Source organism: Callospermophilus lateralis, chromosome 4, assembly GCF_048772815.1.
Source record: "Callospermophilus lateralis isolate mCalLat2 chromosome 4, mCalLat2.hap1, whole genome shotgun sequence".
In the NCBI taxonomy this organism is placed as follows: domain Eukaryota; kingdom Metazoa; phylum Chordata; class Mammalia; order Rodentia; family Sciuridae; genus Callospermophilus; species Callospermophilus lateralis.
Genome location: NC_135308.1, coordinates 105,516,872 through 105,542,854, shown reverse-complemented (window position 1 = coordinate 105,542,854; position 25,983 = coordinate 105,516,872). Strand labels below are relative to the sequence as shown.

General features: G+C 37.7%; 1 protein-coding gene across 2 annotated transcripts in view; it reads right to left on the bottom strand.

The window, feature by feature from the left end:
* Window positions 1–25,983, bottom strand: part of Ano6 (anoctamin 6) — a 191,492-nt gene that overhangs the window by 148,907 nt on the left and 16,602 nt on the right. The window contains exon 2 of one of the 2 annotated variants that reach the window (XM_076854348.1): window positions 3,216–3,278. The exons of the other annotated variant lie outside the window; for it this stretch is intronic. Within the exon in view, the coding sequence (XP_076710463.1) occupies window positions 3,216–3,278 (63 nt within the window). The remainder of the gene's footprint in view (window positions 1–3,215; window positions 3,279–25,983) is intronic. 2 annotated transcript variants of the gene reach the window in all.

Sequence of the window (25,983 nt, the reverse complement as noted above, 5' to 3'; positions counted from 1 at the left end):
ACATGTAAAGTTTGGGAAGTGAATCAAATAACCAAGTGAAGAGGTGAGCAGGCAGGTGCAAAGCAAGGTGGAGGTACGAAGTGGAAACAGGTAGGCAGAAGTTGTCACCAGACAGATGGTATGCAAGGCTCAGGATGACCAGGATCCCCTAAGGAACAAGTTGAGATGGGGAAGAGGCCAGTGACCTAAGTCCTGGGCACTCCAAACTTTAGAGGCCAGAAGAAGAAAAGAAACTAGAAAGCAAGTGAGTTTTGAGCAAAAACTCAAGATGAAGTTGCATCATGGAGCCAGGGAAAAAAACCCAGGAAAGAACCATGCCCAGAGCTACTGAGATAAGCATGAGCTCCATGGGAAAGTGCCAGGAGCCTGTGTGACTCATGACAAACGAAAGTGCTCTGCCATATCGTCCCTCACACATAAGTGCACTTAGACTACTTAATGATCTGAGCAGCAGCCCTGTTCATTAGTACCATGGCTCGGCTTCAAAGGTGCCTGGTCCCTGGGCATCCTCCTGCAACACGAAAGGCTCGAACGGGCAAGCTTTGCAAATGGGAAGTGATTAGCACTCGCAGCAAAAAGAACCAGGTTTGTGAGGGCAGGACAGAACCACTCTAGAGGCTTCTACATTTTTTTTAACCCAGATCCTGAGAGAAGAAAATGAATAGCAATTGAGTCATTATTGTTCATGTTTCACTCATGAGGAAACTGAGGCACCAAGACCACACAGCAAGTGAATGAAAGCACCAAGATCCTCAAACCCAGGAATCTTATGGAAAAGAGCAAATTACTGACCATTTTGCTTTGCTGCCTTTCCCAAACCAAATGCATAGTATTAGTGTCAGATCACAAAATTCTATGACGAGCTGACTTTTAACCCAAAATGGCCATTCCTCCTTCCCTTTTAAAATATTTGATTGTCAAATAAAGACTGAATATATTCAAGGTATGTTATGTGACTTCATTATACACAGTGTAATGATTAACACATCTGTCACCACTCATCCTATATCTTAGATCCCCAGAACTTACTCACCTGTAACTTAAATGTTACATCTTTTCACCATATCTCTTTGTTTTCCTTCCTCCTAATCCCTGGAAACCATCATTTTACTTTCTACTTCTCCCTGTTTGACTTTTTTAGATTCCATGCATAAGTGAGATCATGCAGTATCTGTCATTGTCTGGCTTATTTAACATAATATATTCTAGATTTGTCCATCCTGTTAAAATTGGCAGGATTTCCTTCTTTTTATGGCTGAATAAAAAAACTAAGTGCCATAATTTCTTTCTCCTTTCATCATATATTGTTTATATATTTTTCATCATATATTGTTTCCATATTTTTTCTATTGTGAATAATTCTGCAATGAACATAGGGGTAAAGATACCTCTTCAATATATTGATTTCATTTCCTTTGGATATACAGCCAGAAATGGGGTTGCTAGATCATACAATCTTACTTTTAGTATATATATATTTTTTAGGAACCTCCATACTGTTTTCCATAATGGCTGGACAATTTATATTCCCACCACCGGTGTACAAGCTTTCCTTTTCCTCCACACCCTACCAACACTTGTTACCTCTTATCAACTTAGTGATATGAACACTAAGAGAAGCTAAAAGCCAGTCCTTTCACCAGCTGATAAAGTCAATAACATCTCTTTTGGAGACTTCTCCACTCTCATGCCATAGAGGCCAAAGGAACAAGAACACTGGTTCTGTTTCTTGGTAAACAGGTGCATATACATCTAGTCACTTGAAAAAACTGATGTCAAAAAGTCCTAACTCGCAGGGCAGTTATAAAGATTTGATGGCACAATATAAATAGAAGCACTGAACACAAGCCCTGCATACTTAATACACCCTTCTTTCCCTTCTCTTTTAGAATGTCCTGCTGAGCCTTGGAAGTTAGGATAACAGAAGGGGTTACTCATCAATAGCTTTTTTGGTTTGTTCAAATTTTCATCCAGAATGGAGAAAAAACAAAGTCTGGAAGGAGGTGGTTCTTCAAAATTTCATGTGTTATTTTTAAAACGTAACAAAAAATTTGTATATTTGCAGAATAATAAGAATTGTTTAATATAAAATGTTTTACATTTACCTCCAACTAAATTACTTTGCTTTTTCCTGAAATTTTTAGAAATATTTTTCCCAACATATGGTGGCTTCATTTCCACACTGCCACTTACCTGGGATATGACAACACTTAACAATGCATGAACTTGTGAGGTCTTATTAAGGTTGCCAAGTGGTTTCATACATTTTGGCCATTATTCTCTCATGTCTACAACATCTTAACATCTTGGGGGTTACTACACAACAGCCCAGTCTGCAGTCTTGGTTCCAAAAAAATTTAAACTATGAGTTTTCCATCCAAAAAACCATTTCTTTCTATCACTCCTATATGGAGCCTCCTGACCACCTGTATGCCAAAGAAACATAATCTGCAATCTTGCTCCCCAAGATGAATGTGTTACAGTTAGAAGAGTAACATAAATGCTACAAACATGGAAATGTTTTTCCAGTAAAAAGACATTGATCAAGAATGAGTCTAAGTGAAATGGAATGACAGAAGTAAATAGACTGATTATTTTATCATTTGAAAAGACTTGAATGTATTAATTCAAAGAAGCCAAAGCCCTAATACAGAATATGGCTGCTCACAATGTATTTAGTATAATCAGGAAGATAATTTAGCCCTTAAAACATCTTTTAATGAACTAGCATTATTTTCATCAGACAGTGTTTGTCTTCAGGTAGTGCCATGTTCTCCCTTTCATTATGTGAACATACTTATATTATTCAAAAATCTCCAGATGCTGTAAGCACCTTGAGCAACATGTGAAGTCACTGGAATCTTATTTTCATTATTTTGTCATCAAAATCCCTTTACCAAACATTTTTTTTTTTTTTTTTACCAAAACTCTCTCTAGAAAGGCAGGATGGGAAGTGCTCGTTTATGAATCCTGACATACAGTAGGCCACAGACAAGTAGGAAATAAATTTTTCTTTCAGATGCTAGCATACACCAATTAATTATTTTTAGCAAGTCATGTGGACTAACCAATGAACTAAAAGTTAGACTTTTAACAAAGATTTTTTGGGACCCTAATGCACACCAGCTAGTTGCAGACAGACAAGAAAAATTGGGCCTATCCTTTCAGAAAGGTAAGTAAAGGTGCTGTTCAAACACAAAACAAGTGATTCTTACCCTGGCTGGATGGGAGGAGCTTATGAGGAGTCAGAAAGGGCCTCTTGGAGGCAGGATCATCACCTGAAGGATGAGGAGGCATCAATAAATACAATAGACAAACATAAGGGATGGTGTTAGGCAGCAGAAAGATCAGTAGAGGCATCAGACCCGAGTCCCAGGACTACCTCTGCCACAAGTAGGGTCTGACCTGGACCATGCCACCTGACCTTTCTAGGTCTCCTTTTTCCTTATGTATGACATGGAATGATTAGATCAGTCAGTGGCATCAGAACTTTGGGAGCTTTGTAAAAGTACTCTCTTTTCCAGAAATGTGGTTTAATTGGTGGATATCGGTGGGGTTTTTTTAATATATTTTTTTAGTTGTAGATGAACACAATCTCTATTTTTATATGGTGCTAAAGATCAAACCCAGTGCCTCACATTTGGGAGGCAAGCACTGCACCACTGAGCAACAAGTGTTCCTTTTAAAGCCTCTCCAGATAGAGGCAGAAGGATTGCAAAATCAAGGTCAGCCTTGGACAACTTGGCCAAGACCCTGTTTCAAAAGAGTTGGATACATAACTCAGAGGTAGAGTGACCCTGGGTTCAATACCCAGTGCTAAAAAACTAAACAGGATCTGCAGATGATTCCAATCTGCAGCCAGGGCTGAGAATCACTGGATGAGGTGATCCCTCAAGTCCCTGACATTTTAGGTCTATGGTTCTCTATCCTTGGTACACAATAACATCCTCTGGGGAATTTGAAAGAGCCCAGTGTAAACTGCATTCCACACAATAAAACCAGAAGAATTTCTGGGGGTGGGGCTCAAGCATCTTATAATATTAAAAGTTCCCAGGCTGATTCAAAGCTGCAACCAATGTTGACAATCACTATTCCAGATACTGTTAAAACTTCAGTTTCCTATTACAGACAATGAAGGATGGAAAAAGAAAAGCTTGTAAGTTTCTCCCTCATTATTCCTGTGTCAAGTTAAAAAGAGAACTGAATGCCAGTGGCCACTGTTGAATTTTAAATGGGATTAACAACACAGTAGGTTGATTTTGGATGTGTGCACCATTCATGTTGATGCATGACAGGTCGCAAATGTCCATCCAAAATGCTCTCAACTCTAAATTTAAAAGTCAGTGGAATACTTCCATAAAATGACTCCATGGTGTGTTCTGTGCACTACTTAGTTAGAATTTGATTTGCATGGTTGACTGTAATATGAACATTACATTCCTTACCCCGGAGGTTACTTAAATCCACTTATTAGGCAATGGTGAACTAAACAAACAGTAATTAGAAACTCTGCAGACTACCTTTTAAATCTGTTGCTAAATTATATTTTTCCTGCACCAAAGCCCATACACACAGCATGTCCACAAGCATCACAAAACCAAAGCCCAAGAAATATTTACGTTAATAAGGGCATAAGCTACCTCTGGGCCTTCACACACTTCCCTGGGATTCTGCAGGGAAATAAGCACTGCCTTAGAAGAGGACCATTCATTACTGGTATTTCTCACATCTGGGTAAATAAAGTACTGCCCACATGTGGTTAGAAATCCCAGGTGAAAATGAATTCTCCACGGGCCTGGAAATGAAGAACACCGCTGATAGACTGCCTCATTTCCTGAAATGAGTCAGAAATGAAACTGATTCTTCAGAAAAAGAACATCTGCACTGTGGCACAGCTTATAGAATAATACCAGATGATACCTGTGGCTAAGAGGCTGGGCTTGGGGAAGGAGGAGGACTTGGAAGGGGACTGAAGCTATGAACCCCACTTAATTTCACAGCAGCATGGTTAGCTTGGAGGGTCTGCAAATCCAATGAGTGGGGAAGGCATCCTGGTCTCCACTGTAAATCTTGATTAGCAGTTCCACTGCTCATATTCCATTAGAGAGCTGGGCCCTGGCCAAAGGGAAGAAGCAGCCAGAAAGGATTCATGTGCCCTCATGGACATGGAGACAGCAATTCTTACAATAAAAACTATTTTACTTAACTAAAAATAGGCTATATCTGTTAATTATTCAGACAGACCTTTCTTCCTGAGCAGGACTACAGAGTAGAGATGACCTCATGGCACCAAGGAAAGACCCTTTCTTCATACTGCACGGGGAGGGGAGGGACAGGCATATGGTCAGATACTAGGGGTGTCAGACTGAAATACCTTTCACAATTCTAGTAAAGACCAAAAAAGAGGAGGCTGGAAAACAGACCATTTCCACCTAAATCAGAGGATGGTTGATTTTATTAGGTGGCTTATCACTATTCTTTCCATCTTGGGTTTTTAAAAGGAATTCAACTGCACTGTTTGTAGTGGCACAGAGGGGTGAACACAGAAACAACCTAAATGCCCATTAATAGGTGACTAGTTTGAGTTAGAATCTGATGCATACATGATGGATAGTATGCAGCCCTCTATAACACCAGTGTACAAAGACAGAGCTGTATTTCTATGATACATTAACATGGGGAAAAAAGAAATCACACCTGGCTTCTGAATAATACACATTTCTGTAAATCTTTTTAAAGAAGTTGCCCAGTGTTGGAGAGGGTTAGGAGAAAGTATTATTTTTCCTTTAAAACCTTTCAATACAGTTTGAAGTGTCTTTTCATGTACCTGCCTCCTCCCCCTTATAATAACAGACATTAACTTGTTAGAAGGCTATTTTTAGTTTCTTCTTCTGTATACTAGTCTCTTCATATATAATTTAAAGCAAATCAATGCTATTTTAAATAAGTGTTATGGAATTATGACTCCCCAAAATTCATGCTGCAGTCCTGCTAGTCCCTCTGGATGTGACTGTATTTGAAGACAGGGCCTTGGAAGTGATGATTAAGTTAAAATAAGGCTATTGAGGTGGGGCCTGATCCAATCAGACTGGTTGGTGTCTTCATAAAAGGAGGAAAATGGACCATGGAAAGGGACACTGAGGGCATAGGCACCCTGAGGAAAGACCAGGTGGGGACACAGAGGAAATAGCTACCTGCAAGCGCAGGAGGTGCCTCAGAAGAGACCAAATGTACTGATACCTAGACCTTGGCCTTCCAGCTTCCAAGGGGCACCAAGAGGTTACATGACTCACCCAAGACCACACAGCAAACAGCTGTTATTTAATGGCCCTGTCCATGATATTCTGTTATGGCAGTCCCAGAAAATTAATGCAATGGATAAGTAACTGTAACAGCGGTCCACTTTATGCTTTGGAGATAACCCTTGCTGCTCTGTCACTAACTTATTTTTTAAATGGACATGTGTCTTTCTCTTCCTCTCTCCTTGCTCTTCCTCCCTAATCTCTCCCCCTTCACAATCTCAGGGGAAACAGGATTACCTTTCTTCCCCATCCTAGGCAGATTTGTCTGTCCTTGAGTACACACTCACCATAGGCATCATATAATCCAGACTTTGGGGATAGTAACAGAAGACCTCAGAAATGACTCCCAAATTAACAAGTAAATTACAACTCCAGACAGAGAACACATGGAATGTAACCTTTGAGTACCTCTTTAAAAGCCCCCAATTCCTGTGATTCTGATAAGCAGAATCACAGCCTTTTGGACAGGAGTCCCCTGCATTTCTTCTTGGCTAGCAAAGTAATAAACCTTCTTTTTTCCTTTATCTCAAAACCATGCCCTCATTATTGGATTGACATGGGGGACAATGACCAAGCTTTCGGGAACATAACTACACAAACGCAATTCAACTAACACCATGTAGAGACAAGCACTCCTAAAATTCTTCAGGGAGTCAAAAACCCACTCTGACAGTCACAGTGCTGCTGGTCCCATTTGGCAGGGGAAGAAACTGGGGCTCATGGTGCTTTGACTTAATCAGTTTCACTTATTAACACGACCAGAGTCAGGACTGCAACAAATTTCTATTTCCTATTTTCTACTCCTCCTTCAGGACTGTTTCTACACATGCCACTTGTCTTTTATGGCATTTTAAATAAATCCCACTATTCAAAGGACCAGAGCCTGAGTCACTTATTGGTGACTTTTTAAGGTTTTGCTTATATTCAAAAGGCTTTTGTCTGTGCTGATAACTAATGAAAAAGAAGATGTCAGAGTAATATTAATTTTAAAATGTAATATTAATTTTAAAAAGATGACTTCCCACCAGGGTTTAAAAAAAATATCTAGAAAACAAATGATACATCATGTTTGTATGTCAATCTAATTTTTTGGACTTTAATATATGTGGTCTCAGACCACAATGCAATATATTAGAAGAGATATGGTAATCCAAGGCTTAAATTTATTTATGTAATTTTATGAAATTCTTACAAATTAGTCAATCTTTTCTTTAAAAACAGGAGTTCAGAGACCTCAGGACTTTGCTGATACAGTCTTTAACCTATGAAAATAATCTATAAACTTATAGTCTTTAGCCTATAAATGACCTTTAAATGTTTTAAGATCCAGTCACATTAAAGATCAAAACCTGAAGGTTAATATTTGTTACAATCCATCCAAGATGCAGGCACTCAGAGAAAAGTAGGATCACTTTTGCCTTGCTTGAAGGAAAAATTTTGCTGAGAGCATGGGGTCCAAGTTAATCTGGATTTAGATACAGGCAGTTTAAGTGGTTTTATGTCCAGGTTTGTCTTATCACTTTACAAATTTTCTGAAGGCAAGAACTGTATTCCTAAAATACTAACAGGGTACCTGACAAATAGTGAGGATTTGTCAATGCCAGGACAGGGGAAGCCGGTGGGAAAAACACACAGTATGTTCACCTGAGGATAAGTCTGTACCACGGGTTCTCGTAAGGAATTTGTATAAGATTAATGTTCTATAGGTTGGCCCTGATTTCTTTAAAGTTTGGGCTTTATCCCTACACATTTCAGAGTCCGAGAAGGTGTTTCTGGAGGAGAATATTACTAGGGTGCAGAATGAACTAGAGGTGACAGGAAAATGACAAATAAATTGAGGTTATCAGGAGGCTAACTGAACATTCATTTGAAGAAAGCTTACTAATCTGTAAAATGGGCATCATACTACCCATCTTCATAGGGCCACTGTGAATATTAAATGGGATAAGGAAGGCCAAATACATAACATGAAGCCTAACAGTAAGCACTTAAGAAAATGTCTTGCTCTTATTATCACTTGTTATTATTCCACACTGCAAGATATAGAAAACAAGTGTGCAATACAGAGCCATGGTCTATGTCCCTTCAAGGCCTCCTCAAGTCCATTAAACAGAGAATAGCAATCACGCCTGTCTTTTTAGACGAGTGAAGTGTGCTATATTTATTCATTAGTTCTCCAGAACTTAATGCATTATTATACCAAATCCAAGAAAGGATGAAGAGATGATTCAAATTATCTTTAAAAAATCAAGGTACTCCAAAATCAATTTTAAGTTGCTTTTATATAAAACTAACTATATCATCTAATGCAAATCAGTTTTGAAATACTAAATTACTTGACTCAGCTATAAATTCAGGAAAACCATTTTCATAATGAAAATGCCAATGCCTTTTTAATTAAGAATGGAATTGCCAACATAAGAGAAATGAGGAATCATTCCTTTCACTTTAAATGAAAAGGCCCAATAACACTGAATTGTATTGAGATTTTGATTACCAGGAAGTGTTGAGAATCTAAGCTACAGGATTTTCCAATTGCATAACAATCACTCAGTATTGGGGCTCTCAGCCTCAGACCAAATTTGGTGCCAAAAGAACTGAAGTTCTTTTTCCTGATTTTTTTTTTTTTTCCTTAATCAAAGGGCCTATGGTCCTAGGTTTGGTGTCACTCTGTGGCTAGGAAGTGCCATTGAAAGAACAGCACTCTGACACCAAGCAATGCTATCCATTTTTTGTAAATGTGACCTCAGAAGGAAATTTTACTATACATTTTTAAAGTATATATAAATTAAAACAAATATACACATGTGTATTCAAGGAAAAGCTTTACAAATTATTATCTATTATCCATTGTGAAATTAATAAATCAGAGGTCTGTGTTGATATTCTGCTCTCAATGTTAATGATCTATTTAAGAACCATTTAATCTTTGGTTCAAGACCAGGTTCCCACATTTACTATGTCACTGGAAGATTCTTAAAATAAGTACAAAATTCAACAAAATTACCCAAAGGGATTGAATGAGAAAGACATAACTGATTACTTTTTTGCCAGAGTCAACAGAAACTTCCCAGTAAACAAAGAGACCAAGATGAAGAGAGCAGTTGGCAGTCAAACAAATTAGTAGGCTAAGAACAAAGAATAGGGAATGCAAACTCACCAGGATAATTTGCTGACTGCTGATAGACATTAGCCAAGACACATGTGTATTCAACACCAAAAACAAGTAACATCTTAGAAGCAAACAGCAGAGAAGAAAGTTAGAAGTAAAAAGTGGGAAGAAAGGAATTCCTTTAAGGAGAGATAAAGACAACATACAGCAGGTGACAGAATAACCAGGTTTATCTTTGAGAAGTAATGTTAGAGGTGGTTTTGGGTTTTTGCAGTTTTCTGTATTTTCCAAAATTTCTACAATGACTCATATATATAACACTTTCAGTTGGAAAAAGATGCCACACAACAGTAGTCAGTGATAGGAAAGTTTAGTTATCAGCAGGTTAAATCCAGGTCAAAATCATTCACTTTGTTATACACTTGATACACAAGGACAGCATACCATTTGTACTTCCTTTTCCTGGAGAGAGAATCCCAAGGCATGCCACTTGAGTCAAAATTTTCCCTTTATTATATTGAAACTTCTCTTTTATTTGTGCTATGCCAGAAAGTATACATTTCAGATTAGATGCACCAAAAATATGTTCTGTCCAAGCCGGGAAGCAGTAATTGATAGATGTGTTGGATGTACAAGTGCCCAACCGGATCGCATTCACAGCTGTTTTCAAGATATCTACTCTGCCTCAGCAAACACCAGGTTCATCATATTTGTGATATTTATGGGTAAACTAGAAGCAAGGATTTCCAAGTCACAGACTCAGTTTAATGTCAGACAGACTGATGACTGCCACTTACCATCCATGTCATCATGAGCACTCCTGACCTCAATGTCTTCTCAAATAAATGGGGTTAAGAATAACTATGTCATGAGTCTTAAACAGGATGATATTTGCAAAATCAGAAATGGAGAATCCAGAGTGTTGACAACAGGAATTCAATCCCTATCATTAGCTACCTTCCTTTTCCCTCTTTAGATCAAGTGTTTAATCCAGAAAAGCAACAGTGAAATGCTAAAAATAACCCACTATCTATAATTAATAAAGTTATCAAGATAGGAGTATGGGAAAATATTCTACACTCTTCTAATTTGTTCCTCAGAAGCCCCCACCATAAGGTTCAAGACAGTTTTCCAATTCTTTGTTCCTCAATGACAGAGGAATCAGAATTTTCTGTGTCCCTAATATGCCTTGAAATTATGAAGTCACTCTTCAATTTGTAGTTCCAACATTCCCATTTTCAAATCTTGCATTCCTTTTAATATATTTATGGGACCTCAAAGCCCTCTGCAAGTTCCCTCCATGTTCTACTAGCTAGAATCCCTCAGAGCAGAGCTAAGCATAGATCATGCATCCCCTGTGTTCAACTTTGAAAAACACAACAGAGTATTATGCTTCTGAAGATTACTGGAATGCATGGCATTCCTGAGACAGATCCAAGTATCACCTACAGGGCCCTCCAGGCCTGCTTAGCAAATTTTAGGCAAACTTTGCCTTGAGATTACCTACTTTGATTAGCAAACTGATAGTATCTCAAGTTGCAACAGATCAATACTGCACTAAGCCTCACCCCACTTTAAAGAGGTCCCCTTTCTTTGCAAAAGATTGACTCCTGTCCTTGATTTTCCTTGAGTGAGTTACTAAATGAAGGATAGTGGAAATCTTCAGCTGTTTGGGATTTCCTTCATGCAGGTAAATGGTATAAACAGAACTCCACTACCCTCAGGCTGGAAAACACAATTTTACTCTCTCAGTAAATATGTACATGAGCTCAGTACTAAGTACTTCAAGAGTAAGCCACTCCTGCCTTATGGAAGGAAAAATATAAACAATCTGTCACAGTGCAATCAGTGCAATAAGTTCTAGAACACGGGTATACAGAAGGTTATTCGGCTGCATATGGAGTAGAGGAGGAGGATGCAGAACCTGCCTGGGCAGGATTCTAAGAGCTACGTAATTCACACATCTCTTTACCGGCTGCTGGGGAATGAATGAGCTGACCTACAGTGTCTCTGGGGGCTTAAAGCTGTTGCAGTCTTTTAATGAAGTCTATTTAATACCATTGCCATTGAACCTTGGTTACTGTACTTGCTTTCCTGTTCTCTTCACATAGTCACCTCCTCAGTTTATTTTCAGAATAAAACATATGGTGCTTCCATTCTCTCTCCAGTCTTTCAACCTCATAATGTTTCCTGCCCTGGAGAGCTGCTTTCACTACCAGCGAAAGAACACGATAATGGCTTCATTGGAGCAAATAAAGAGGCAGAAATGAGCCTGCTTGCTGAAAGGAACTGGAAAAGGGTGTATGGAGCCATTATCAGAAGCCCCATTGTGACCAGGCCCTTGGTGGCTCCAGCTGGTGAGTACCTGCCCAGCAGTTGCCCAGGTTCATCCCTGCCCATCACAGCTGAAAACAGTTTATCTTCAAATCATTTTCTGCCCCCTGCTCCTGGCCTCACCCATTTCTAGTGGCTTACTTGTCAAACAGTGGTTCTTAATCTTTCCTAGATCATGCCATCTTTGACAAAATCTGGTGGGAAATCCAAGGACCCTCTCCCCCAAAAAATTCTCAAAAGCACAAAACACAACTTCTGGGAACAATAACAACAACAACAAAAAGAACCTAAACCCATGCACAACATGCACAAATACCAAGAGGCGAGAATACTGTTCAGCTCAAATATTTTTGATCTTCTACCATGTGCCAAGCATCAGGAAATCCCACCTCAAATTCAGCTCCTCCTCATCCGGAATGTCACACCTCTCTCCTAGACCCTGCCTTTGTTCCTTAGAAGGCCTCTGCAGGGAGCACTTGTACCCCAGTTATCTGCCCAGGAAACAGCTATCCAGTACTTCAAGCATCACCTCTTGAAGGAAAATCATGAAAACATTGTAAGCCTATCACCCCAACTCCCAAAACAAACTGATTGCTTCCTTCCTTCTGCCCCACGGCACTCCGTAGGTGCCTGTAGTAGAGGTTCTACAACATTCATCACTCCCATGTAGTTACAAGCCTTTCTCCTTCAGTTAAACTACACAAAACCAGAAGGGCATAAGCTGTAACTTAATTATCTTTTATATCCAACTTCTAGTAAAGTCTCCATCCTGGGAAAAAAAAAAGGATAAAAACATTTTATTGGAGGAAACAGACACAAATCAGATACTTTTTCAGTTCTCGGCGGACACAACATCTTTGTTTGTATGTGGTGCTGAGGATCGAACCCGGGTCGCACTCATGCCAGGCGAGCGCGCTACTGCTTGAGCCACATCCCCAGCCCCACAAATCAGATACTTTTAATATAGGCATCCTGATGCTCAACCTGATGGAATGAGCACTTACAATAAATCTAGGAGTGATAGTAAATCAGACAAAAGTGAGGTAGACAGTCCAGGGGACAGCAAGACAGTCTGTGCAGGGAATTCAGTACTTCAGGCTTTGTAGTGATCAAAAGATAGGCAGAGAGAAAGTATAAGGGATGAAGAGAGAGAACTAAAGAGGGATGAGGTGAAAGGGGGCAATGAGTAGGGTGCAGTGGAACTTGGATTTATTCCACAGAGGTGAGAAGTTCCTGATTTCACCCCACCTTTTCACTTAGAAAGGTACCAAATGATTATGGTAGAAAATGAAAATACAAACAAAAAAACAAAACCCCAAATATGTCACCTCATCCTATGGAGACAAACACTGTTACTCTTTTTGATCTTTATGTTATTTAACCATGATACATGTGTTTGTGACCATGGTTGTGCTTTGATTTTGTTAAAATGTATTAAGCCTTTACAAGGATAGATACTGTGCTGAATAAACTATATGCCTTAAATAATTTAATCCTCAAAATGATTCTTAATAATTCCCAGTTATTTATTGTAATTCATTTCTAAGAAGAGGACATAGTAAAGCAGGGAGGGAGACCAACTATCCAATACCACACAGCTAATAAGTAGCAGAGAAGAGATTTCCCTTTAGAAGAAGCTTCAAAACCTCTGGGTTTTATTTATCTATTTATTTATTTTTGCTTTTTGTTTTTTATCTTGGTTCTTCTCACTTGCTTAATTTGTAAGATATATGAATCAGTTTTTCCAATATTCTCTGAAAAATATCTTTGGGATCTTGACTAGCAGTAGAATAATCCTGGAAAAATGGACTTTACTATGTTGTCTTCTCATAGAAGAGCACAGAAAACCCATGGCATTTAGTTTGCTCTTCCCACAGTCCTGGCAAAGTTTATAGTTTTCCTCATTGAAGGCCTGTAAATTTAGGAGGGTGAAACATGCAGAAACATGCTTTGGACAGAAAAATCTAGTGACAGTATGGAGGAGGATAGATCTGAGAAGACTGGAAGGCGGAAATGCAAACTAAGAAGTGGTCACAGATAATGCAAGACACAAAACCCTAGAGCCCTGGCAGAGACAGCTGGGAGGACAGGAGAATGACTCAGAAAACAGAGGGCAGAATTTAGAGGATGTGGTATCAGCTGATGTGGGGCAAAAAGAGGAAGCAGTGTGGCATGAGGAAGAGAGGAAGTAGGGGAGTCCGGGTGGAGAGTGGATGCCTTCAGGCAAAGAAAAATGGAAGGGATACATTTTCCAGTGTTCCTGAGGGAGAGGGATAATGATGTCAGCTGTGAACATTAAATTATGGAACACATTCCATAAGCATACTTTCTACCAGGTGCCTTCCTAAGTACTGGGGATCAGGGCAAACCAGAGGTCATAGGACAGGTGGAATGGGGTAAGGGTAAAATGGGGGTGAAGGTTGTAAGTTCCAGGAACAGGGCAGAACTGATGAACTGCAAATGTGAATGAGATCGTCCCAGGAAAACAGGCACAGTTGAGGGAGAAGAGGACCAAGGTTAGCACTTAAATTAAAAATGTTTTAAAGTTGGGCACAGTGATGCAGGCCTGTAATCCTAAGGGCTCAGGAAGCTGAGGCAGGAGAATCGCAAGTTCAAAGCCAGCCTCAGTAACTTAGTGATGCCCTAAGCAACTCGGCAAGACTGTCTCAAATTTAAAAAAAAAAAAAATTAAAAAGGCTAAAAGATGTGGCTCAGTGGTTAAGCACCCCTGAATTCAGTCCCTGATACTAAAAAGAAAATGTTTTAAATGGAGCAGAGGAAGCAGAAGAGCCAAGAGAAACCAGATCTCAGAGGCCAAGAGAAGGAATAAATAGCCCATCTTGAGCCCAGACTGCCCTTGGATCTCTCAGAAAGAATGATTTCCTTTTTATAATTCGGAGGTCACTCGACCAATTTTAAACATTAAACAAAATCACATAAAAAGTTCATGATGAGGGTAAGAATTTACATCTCCTGGCTGTCTCTCAGAGCTTTATCCACCAGCCATGTGGAGTTGATGATTAATATTCAATAGGAAGTAAATTTATAATCATGTGCCTGACATTCAAATGTGAAAAGAAATGTTTTCTGCTCAGTACACCAATAATACATTAACATATCTCTAATCTAAAATACATTTATGCATAATTTTATACATTTTATAAATTTCCTGGCAAGAATGACAATAGAACAATATATTTTCACTGCTATATGAAACAAAAAAAGGAAAGAATGGTTCAGTTAATCAAGGAATTTAATAAGCTTTATAATAAATATCAAACAGTCATTACTTGGGCTATATAAAGGGTGGATGAGGTCAAAAGATGATTACACTAGTAAGAGTTTGTGCCCATATTTATTCTCTGTCAGTTACTTATATTTGCATAAGTTTCCTCTATTCATGAATTTTTTTGACCACATTAGGATGCAAGAAATCAAATTTGTTTCTCCTGATTTATATATGGGCAGTAATAATAAGATTTTGTAATGATTAATAGGAATAACAATCAAATAAATGCCTTTCTTGGGTACCAATGCAATGACAGACAGACAGATATGAAAATAAATTATCTGAACTGCCTTAGGTAAATGGGGTTGGGAAAGCTAGGGAAGACTAGAATCTAAAATAATTATTGTGGCAGTGCTTGATGAAGTCAGAGAAAGCAAAACAAGGTGAATTCTTCATCTTTTGTCATCTTTATTCACAGTGTGTATGTGTATGCACATGTGTACACTCAATTTAATGGCAACCTGATTGTAAGAAGAGATGCAGTAACTTCAAGATTATAGTGGGGAAACTTAGGACGAGACGGAGATGCAAGAACCATTCATCTGGGGAGCTGACAGAGTCACAATTTCCCTCTTCATAACTGCTGCCATTGTAATATGTGCTCTAGGGCTGGTTCATTAACTATTATGGTAGAAACTAGTGAGGACCCCCCCGTTTTGGGTGAATAAAAAGTGTTTTTTCTTAATAAAACAAAAAAGACTTTGAGATGATTCTTCCTAAATTAAGAAGTCTTTGATTCTCCGCTGACTTTAAGAATAATGTCCATGGAGGAATGCCCACTACAACCTCCTCTGGAGATAGTCCTGCTTTTATCAGAGCAAAGAGTTCCAAGGCAGGAGGTGGCTACTGCAATGGGGGCTCACCTTGTCTGAGTATTCAAAGGTAACCAAAATTAAGCACTGCCAACAGGTTAGACAATCAGTACCAGAACAATAAAAGGAGGAAGAAGAGAGCGGGGATAAATGAATAACTGATAGGAAACAAGTTGCTATGAAATTAAAAATCCTCATCAGGACTTAAAAATTTATGGTAACAATTTCTTGGGTTTTATAATGCAAAAGATATTTACCTCTGTATCCATAAGTGCAATTAAAAAAAAAAAAGTTTCTAAGCAGGTACAGTAGTGCACACCTATAGTCCCAGCAACTTAGGAGGCTAAGGCAGGAGGATAGCAAGTTAGGGCCAGCCTCAGCAACTGAGAAGGACTCTTTCTCAAAATAAAAATAAAAAGGGTTAGGAATGTAGCTCAGTGGTAAAGTGCACCTGGGATCAACCCCTAGTACCTCAAAACAAAAGAACTAGCTTCTTCTCAGTCTGTTATAAAATGAGAGTTAAAAATTTAAATCCAAACTTGAGTGTGATTATTTTCAAATGTGATTATTTCATGGCTGCTGTTCAGATAAAAACATTGAATAAGACAAAAGAATCAAGAAATTTTGCTTTTATGCATTTAAATATATCGAGTTTGTTGATAAAAGGACTTAGTCATAGTGCATATTTTTACTTAGTTTTCAACTGGTAACTAGGTCTAATTTTTTATATTTGTAATTTTAGAAAATTTTCATGATCCATTTAATCACAGTCTACCTAGTGAAAAAGCTGAATGATACTGTTTTATATTTTCTCCACCAAAATGTAATAAAATTTAATTAGCCAAATTTAAACTTACAATGTGACAAAAAGTTGGGTCTATGGGATTAAGATACACTTGGTGCCTAGTATGTGTGAAACTCTGGGGTCCATCCCCAGTACCCACCCATCCACCCACCCCACCCCTGACATACACACACAAAGTTCTGAGAAGTCGTTGCCAGTATCTGTGAAACCTTCAGCAAATTGCGCAGTCTTATGAGAGAGAGACAACAGAATGTAGTAGTAAAAGGCATGGACTCAATCCAGAGGCTTAGTTCAAGTCCCTATGCCCACTCCTCCATTTTGCTGATTTATAAGCAAGTTATTTATTCTTTCTCTGCCTCAGATTTTTTGCCTGTGAAAATGGGATCCTAATAGCACCCACCTACCAAGGTTGTCGTGAAGAGTAAATGAAGTGTGCTTAGAAGAGCGCCTGCCACACGGTTGTACTCGCTAATTGAGGACTGGCTTACTATTATATCTTTACCATTATCACCATCAGTATCTCTAAGTATCATCTATCTTGTGGGATTTCTGTGAAACAATTTGGGTCTGATGAATCAGTTGGTAAGAGCTGAGTATGGTTTTAGTAAAATATAAAAGACTGCTGCTAGTCAAAAGCTGGGGAGAGGTAGTAAGGGGACTGGACTTGGGTCTGCTGATGTTGATATCCCTCTTCTTATGGTGACCCCAAACCCTGGCTTTTTTTTAGCAAACTCTACCAAGTAGTACAAATAGGACCATAAATAAATAACCTACCACATTTCCCCACAGAACACAACAAAAACAAAGCAGACATATTTAAAGCATCTAGTCTCCTAGTTTTGTGGCCTAGATTCTTTTGTCAGTGATGACTATGTGAAAACAGGACAGGAAAAGTTATCTTCACTGGGCTGATGTTATGGATCTGAGCAGACACAGCTATCCCTTAGTACCTGAGAAGGACTGGTCCCAGGGCCCAAATCTTTGGGTGCCAAGTTCCATATATAAAATGGTAAAGTATTTGCCTATAATCTATGTACATCTTCCCATATACTTCAAATCATCTCTAGATTACTTATAATAACAATATAAGTGAAATGTTAATTGTTGTTACACAGTTGGTTGAATCTGAGGATATGAAACCTAAAGATTGGAGAATAGACGGCACTAACTCCCTGGGCAATAATCACTAACTACCCATCCTCCTCTCTCCTCCTCCTCTTCTCATATCACCTTCAGGAGATATGGACAACTGTATTACAAATTTGGGTTCCAGAATTTTGGAGAAACCTTGGCTACGCTTCCAAACATAACTCCTAAATCTTTACCGGGTGCTTTTTCCTTCCTCTACTATTCAACATCCACCAAACTTCTAACTCATAAGACTGGTAAATTTGCTGAAATTATTATATGGAGAGTTATGAAGACCTTTTGCAAATCTAAAACATAAACCATACATTCTAGTCTCATTATTAGGGTTATAAATATACAGTCATGGAACTAGCAAGTTGGGAGGTTCTATCTTGCTTATAACCTAGTTCAAACCCCACATTTTACAAAGGAACTATGATCCCAGTGAACACTTATAACACTTATAACCAAAGTCATCTAACATGTTTATATAAGTTCAGTGGAACACCTTAATTATGCATCCTCCTGTTTTGAGGCCTTAAATCTTTATCATAAGAGGTGATTCACTTAAATCAGAATTCTTAGTATCATTTATCTCCCAACTTGTAATCATATGCTGATTTAGGGATCATACTTAAAATTTTTAAATCCTGTGTTTCTTCATGGACCCCAGTTACACATTTCCTCATTATTAATGGCATCAACATGACTCTCATAAATTATTCAAAACAATAAATAATTTTATATGATTAAGATTTCTCAATTCTATTTTCTCTGCTCTGCAACTGGATCTGTGGCTGGGGGCCTGCAGGGAGCAAGCTCTGGGCTCCACTGACTTTTGGTCATCTCTCTCTCCCATAGGACATTAAAAAAAAAAAAAAGTCCTTGAATCCTTGACAAGTGAAAAAGCCAAGTTTAAAACAGCAGTTTATGACAGTTGAACCACCTTTATCATACACAGTGAATGGGACTATCCCAACTTTAAAGCATGATCATTAACTCCTAAAGACTCTTCTCATTAGGTTACAGAGGTTATATCCCCTCCCCTTGAATCGAGGCAGGTTTGAAACTGGCTTATCCAATAGAATATGATGGAAATGGTGCTTATGACTTGGAAGACTCAGCCTTAAAAAACAATACAGCTTCTGTAGGAACTTGGTGCCACACCCTGAGGTTGCCATGCTGGGGAGGCCTACTGAAGCACACTGATGAACAGCCCCCACTGACCCAGCCCTCCAGACATCCCTGGAAAAGTTTCAGAAACACAAAAAAAGCTATCTTAGGCCAGATCATCTGCCAGATGCTCAACACTCAGCCAAGTTCTGGCTGAATTTCTGTAGAAAATCATGAGAAATGATAAAATGGCTTTTTGCCTTAAACCACTAAGCTCTAGGACAGCTTGCTATGTGGCAATAGAGTATCACAGACTTTGGAAGAAATGCAAAGATCTAGTTTAACACTGTTTGCTTTTTAGGCAACAGAGACCCAGACTGGTTAAATACTGTGTCCAAGATCACTAGTTATCAGTAGGGTTAAATAAGAACTGGATCTCTAGACTCTCCACTCTGTTCTTTCGAATAGCTTGCCTTGGTTTCATCACCTTTTCACCATTTCAATTCGTTATTGCACAAACTCAAGAAGTACCAAGGGCATGTTCACAGCAGTTCTACCTTCTTATTTTTAAATGTCAAGGATAATTACAACATACTTCCTTTTTCATACCTTTACTGAAACACTTTCCCTAGGTAAAACTGAGGAAGAATTACCAACTGGAGAGCACACAATAAACCTCTGATCAAAATCTGCATGAGTAATGCAGACTAGTGTTAGCCTCGGAAAGTTCATGTGAAATTTCACTTTCCCTTCCTTTCCACAAGAAATATCTCCAAGTGAACACCACTGTTACTTCAGCTTCTTGGTGACATACAGCTAATGTTTTACTTCATTAGTTAAGACAATCTATGCCCTTGTAATAGATCTAATAACCTAGTCCTTGAGTTTTATTTCTTCATCTAGCTAAAATATACATTAAAAGATAACATTGAGCTTCCCAGGGTTGGCCTTTTGTGTGAACATATTCCAGAAAACATTTCAAGTCCTCTTTAGACTCCACATGAACTTGAAATTGCAGATTCACAACTTGCTCAGTAAGCACCTTTTCCATTAGATACTTTAGTCTTTTGGATACTATGTTCATTAATTGGTAAAGAAAAGGAAACAATTCCAATGATACAGAAACAAGTCGGGAAGCTGTTTAAAAAGTACTAGACCAAGATAACAGGTACATGCAGGCAACTAGAGCATTGTGAATAACTAGACATCATAGACCTAGATGAATTATCTAGAGAAACAGATTTCATTCAGATGCAGCTTTTCTCTAGATTTACATGAAACATTATCAAGATTTTTGGGAAAAAAAATCAAGTTTATTATCTGATATTCTCTTCCTCGCTTAATTAACCTGAATTCTCTATATCCTATCCTGAGCATGAAAAAGAAGTCCCTAAATGCCTTAAAATGGGAAAATCTTGCCTTACAAATGACTTAGTGCTCAGTAAAACACATTGATTTTCAAATGCATGACAGCACGTTCAAGTATAAGAGGATATGCTAAAAAAGATTTTCCAAATTTGCAACCTTCATAAACTTTCAGAATATTTAATAACCTTGATTCAAAAAGGCAGACAGTAACCCAAAGGAATAAATGTTTCAGAAGAATTACTCAAGATGAAATGCTGATTACAACTTAAAAATATTTGTGAATATTTCATGAACATGATACAGTTAAGTAAATGCCCTGTGTGACACACTCTTTCCTAGATAATGGTTTTTTAATCATGGAAGTTGGGGTTCTACTCCTTTGATATGGAAACTGAAGTTTCAGTTCAATCTAAGGTACTATATTTATAAGGCATTCTGGTTCTGCGACATTATAGTAGCAGGGATAATACTCTGCATAAGCCTGTAATCCCAAACCTTTCAAAACAGTTTAACCTCCATTCTATTATTTCTTCTTCACAGAAGTTCTATGTGGTGCCTCTGGCAGGTTATGACGACCTTTAGACAACTTAAAAACAAGATAGACTGAGTGACAGGCTACATCACTGGACTGCAATCCTGACTCAGGGAAGCAGCTTCCGTTTCTGCAGTGCAATCCTCATAAAGAAGGAAAGCATTACAGACGGCAGCCTTAAAGTGTCTAAGGCTGATCAAATGGGCCCAGATCAGATACCCCTGAATTGGAATGAAATTCTAAAACTAACTCCATGGGGACCCATACCTGCTACTCAGTGGCACAACCCTTTGTTAAATGATTTTTGCAGGGTCTTCCCCCATATTCCTTCTGATCAGCTGATTCCAAATTTTTGTTTTGTTCCCCTAAAAAGCTCACTTTTCATTTTCATATATTTTCTTTGCTACCTCTTCTATATCCCCTATAAATACAAATGAAAATTCAGCTGTACAACTTGGTAGATGATTTCTTAACTAGGAAGCAGGACAGCATTGTGACAGAAGCAGAGTGACTCTTTATGTGGGTTTCCTCATCCATAAAGTGGATGCCCTGCCACCTGGTCATGATTGTTCTAGGAACCAAGCGAGACACAAGTGCCTTTGTTCATAGTAAAGTGCCACAGCTACACAAAATGAAACTGTTACCACTACATACTTATGCCAGGAAAAGAAAGGACATTTATAGTAGCATTTATCAAATTTTTCCTTTGTTAACTCATTGATATACGTCCAGTTGGCCTTCCACTTGTGATATGTTAGCAGGATTTTCAAGTGAATGAAACAAATCAATGGAATGAGATGACATAGATTAAGAAATAAAATTCATAAAATCAATATATTAGTTAATTAAACATTTATACTGTTCTTATTTTATTTTTTATATTGGTATCCATAACTGGATGCTCTGAACTAAACTGTATCCCCCCCCCCACCCCCAGAATTTGAATCTGAAAGTTCTAATGCCCAGCCTGACAGCCCTTGGTAGGGCCATTAGGAGGTTAACTAGGATTAGATGAGGTCAGAAGGGCACCTCTCTCAACATGGGACTAATGCCCTCACAGGAAGAGACAGGAGTAGCCACCAAGTAGCTAGGAAGAGAGCCCGCAACAGGGACTAACCATGTTGGCACCCTACTCAAACTCATACTCCCAGCCTGCAGGACTATAGGAACATAAATCTGTGTTTAAGCCTACCCATTTTGTTACGGTGATTCAGGTGGACTAAGAAGCTAGACTTTATGACCAGGGCACCTTCCTTAGTGATTAAGCCTAAATTCCAATCGCACTTTACACATTTATTTGCTATATGACTTTAGGCAAATTACTTAACTTTCCTACTTCTCAATTTTGTCATGTGTAAAATGTATATTATATCAAAAACTACTCAATAGCATGATTATGACTACTAAACATGTTAATACATACATAGTATTTACAATCATGCCTGACACTTAATATATGTTGCTCTTTTATGTAACTTCATAGCCTTTAACAATACTAGGAATAGAGCAGACACTTAACCCCTGAGCTGATGGATTTCACTGCAAAGCAGGATGGAACTGAGCCATGTGAAGCCATCTAGTCTAGCCCCATTTGACTAAAATAAAACAACCAGACCAATCACTGCCTTGCTTATTTTTAAACATTCTCTGGGGAAAAAAGTTTATATTTGGAACTCATTAAGTGCTTAACAATCTATACCATTCAGTCAATGATAACGAACTCCCTAAATACAATAGGATTCCTTCTAATATCCATTTCCACAGCTGATAAGTCTACATTATTACAGGCTACTGGTCAGCTTTCTCTTTCAAAGTCTAACTACTTCAGTACCACTGCTCTCTCCTCACAGTTTAGCAATGTTTATTTTGACCTGAATTCTCAAATATAGAAGTATTTCAAGCACTCTATTGACCTAGGTTAAAAAAATCCCAAAGAACTCAAAAAAGGATTACCCTGGAAAGTGCAAGAAAACCAAAAACCACAAAATAAATTTTCACTAGGTTTCAGTCTTTACTCATTGGCTTCAAAGAATGTTGCTAATGAATGATTTTGATCAGAACTATTTATCATTGAAGGTAAATGAATATATTCATTTTTATTCATTCCCATTATAATATTATGAAAAGTGAGCCCCAGTATAAACTGAATAAAGCCACCAGAGGAATAAAATCAATTAAAGACGTACTGTGTACTTACACTCAGACAGACTTAGAAATTCAGTGCTTCAAGCTAATTTCCCTCTTGGTATTTTCAGAACCTAATTCAGTAACACAAGTAATGCTTATTAGTAATATTAATGTACCATATGCTATCTCCGTCAACTTAATAATCTTGGTTTTTTGACTAAAATGTCAATCTAACTTCTGGAATCCTACCCAAGAGAATCTATGCAAAATTATAATTAACAGATTCATTCTACAGACATAGTAATTAGCCATGGGCCCATTCGCAAATGCCTGTAATTAAGTTATTTTATATATTACAATAGTTTTATTTGAAACCATGAGATTTGTGTTATTTGGCTAATATAAACAGCTACCAGGCTCTCTGTGTACCAAGCCATTTACGTACATTATCTCATTTTAATCTTTACAACAAGGGAGGAGAAAGAATCAGCAACTTATTTTAGGTCTCATAACCAGTAAGTTACAGTCATGATGTCCATTCAAGCCTTCTAAACATAAGAAAAACCCTCCTAGTCAGCCTTTACTATTGGTGTATAATGCACAGAAATCTGAAAAACATTTGCCAGTAAAACACTGAAAAAGCAGATTAAAGAAAGGAAATATATTTTCTATAAAAGAGCTACCACTGCCACCAACCCAAGGAGGGCTTAGAAGGGCTTTACTAAGGACCCAAAAAATCAGTTTTAATTTTTTATTTTTGCAAGACTGATCAACAGAAAATATATCAGACCTCATTAATTTTTATATTAAGAAAACATAAAAATATACTGTTAAATTATTGTATCAAAAATTACAGTTCACTACACCAAATTGGCAGCTGATTTCTCTCCATATTTGATACTTTAGAAAAAAAAAATACGAATGTTCAAAGAAAACACACCCATTCTCATTTTCATTTATGTGACTTATGTGACTCTCCTGCCAGCCAGGGTTGATGATCAGCACACCAGGAGGTGTGCTGTCAATGGAGGTGGTTTCAGGGCATATAATCTTACCAGAGCCATCTGCTGAAGGGAATTTAACATTTGGTAAACTACCACTGCCTATCTGCACAAAAGGGGAGAGAAGGAGATCTTGGAGACCCTTCCAGAAAGCCCGAGAGCAAGGCTGGTTCCTGAAGATAGAACTATCTCCTCACTTATAATAAATTCCCGTTTCCCCTTTTTTGTTCAGGCTATTGGATTTGACTTTTCCCTCTCCTATGACCAAAGACTCCTAAGTAAAACAGGAAGTCAAAAGTCAAGAAATTTAAATTAATACATAAATAAATACATAAATAAAGAAATAACGTCCTCCACTCCCTGATTTCCTCCAACATAGCTGTCTAAGGGAACCCACTGTAGCTCACACACTTGAACATCCACAGACCTTATGAAACACCAGTGCAGGAGGAGCTGACGTACCAGCACAGGAAAACGGACAATTTCAGTTTCAAAAGACAGCAGTGTTGGTTCAAAATATCATAGTACTGTGCAGTTGTTACAATTATTCCAGTTTTAAGGAACTGCTAAGTCGGATCTTCTGGAGAAAGGATGCTATTAACTCATTAAGCCCCAAGCTCTAATTCTGAATATATTTCAACAAAATTAATACAGGTACATTAAAAATAGGTTGGGAATCTATAATCTAGAACTTATGATTAATTAATATTAACTAGCATTATAATTACATTATAATTATATTCCTCATATTATAATTATATATTATATACTATATTTAAGTTTTTATAAGTGTCCTACATGTAGGACGATGGGATAAAACGAGCTTAAGAATCTGATGAAAGGTATGGTTCTATTCAATCGAGACCTGTAAAAATGCAAATAAACATACTTCCCATGCACTTTAGGGAATTCAAGAGCTCCCTTTCGCCAAGCCTATCTCTGGTAATACCCATGCTTGGGCAATAAAAGAAAAAGAAATGGAGCAACCATCATCTTCCTGGTCAGTATTACAAAAAGGTCATCCACTATTCCTGAAACTTCCACAAGTCTCTTCAGAGATACCTGGCAGATACTGTCCTTTAAAAAGCACTCCTGAATCCCACAAGACTCCTCCTCTATTGGTTACAAAAAAATAAGGCAGCAATCACTAATATGAGAACATGAGCAGAATCTTTTAGTATTCTGTTATCAAAAGTCAAATATGACTTTATATTAGTACTATAGTTCCCTGTCCAACTATCTTTAAATTATTGGGAAAGTTTTATATAGCATTTATATATTGTATTTTACATATAGCATTTATATATGATTAAATAAAGTATTTATAATTATTAATATAAAAACAAGGCAAATGATTGCTAGCATAATTTCTATTTTTGCACCATTTCCAAGAGCTCCAATTATTTTCTCCATACTGCACAGTTCCTGGAGATAATGTACTATAAAGGAGAAGACAATCTGTACCATAAATCTCTTCCACTAATTTCACTAAAAATATATGTAACATATATAAGCATTTCTAGTAAGACAAAAAAATTGATAAATTCAATCACTATTTTACAAATCAGGAAACTGATATAATGTAGAAAAATGAAATGTTTTACTCCAGCTGTCGTGACTAGGCAACACTATGACAGTGATGCTTTTAATAGTTCAACATCATAGCTGACACACCTGCCATCTCCAATAAATTCATTTAGATTAGACCTCAAAAAGAAATTTATAATCACAATGATTGGGTTTTTTTTTTATCCAAATAATCTCTCAGTACTTGTGGGCAAAGTAACAAACAAATTAACATGGCATAGAGCAGAAATTACATATCAATGTAGGTTTTCTACATAAAGTGGCAAAATATTAATATACAGTGAATCTTCCATATCTACAGGTTCTGCACCCACAGACTCAAAAAACCTCAGATTGAAAATATTCTGGAAACGAAACAAAACCTGTATCTGTAACTGAACACAGACACTTTTTCTTGTCCTATTATACTCTAAACAAAATAGTAAAACAACTATTTACATAGCATTTGCACTGGATTTGTTATCATTAGTAAT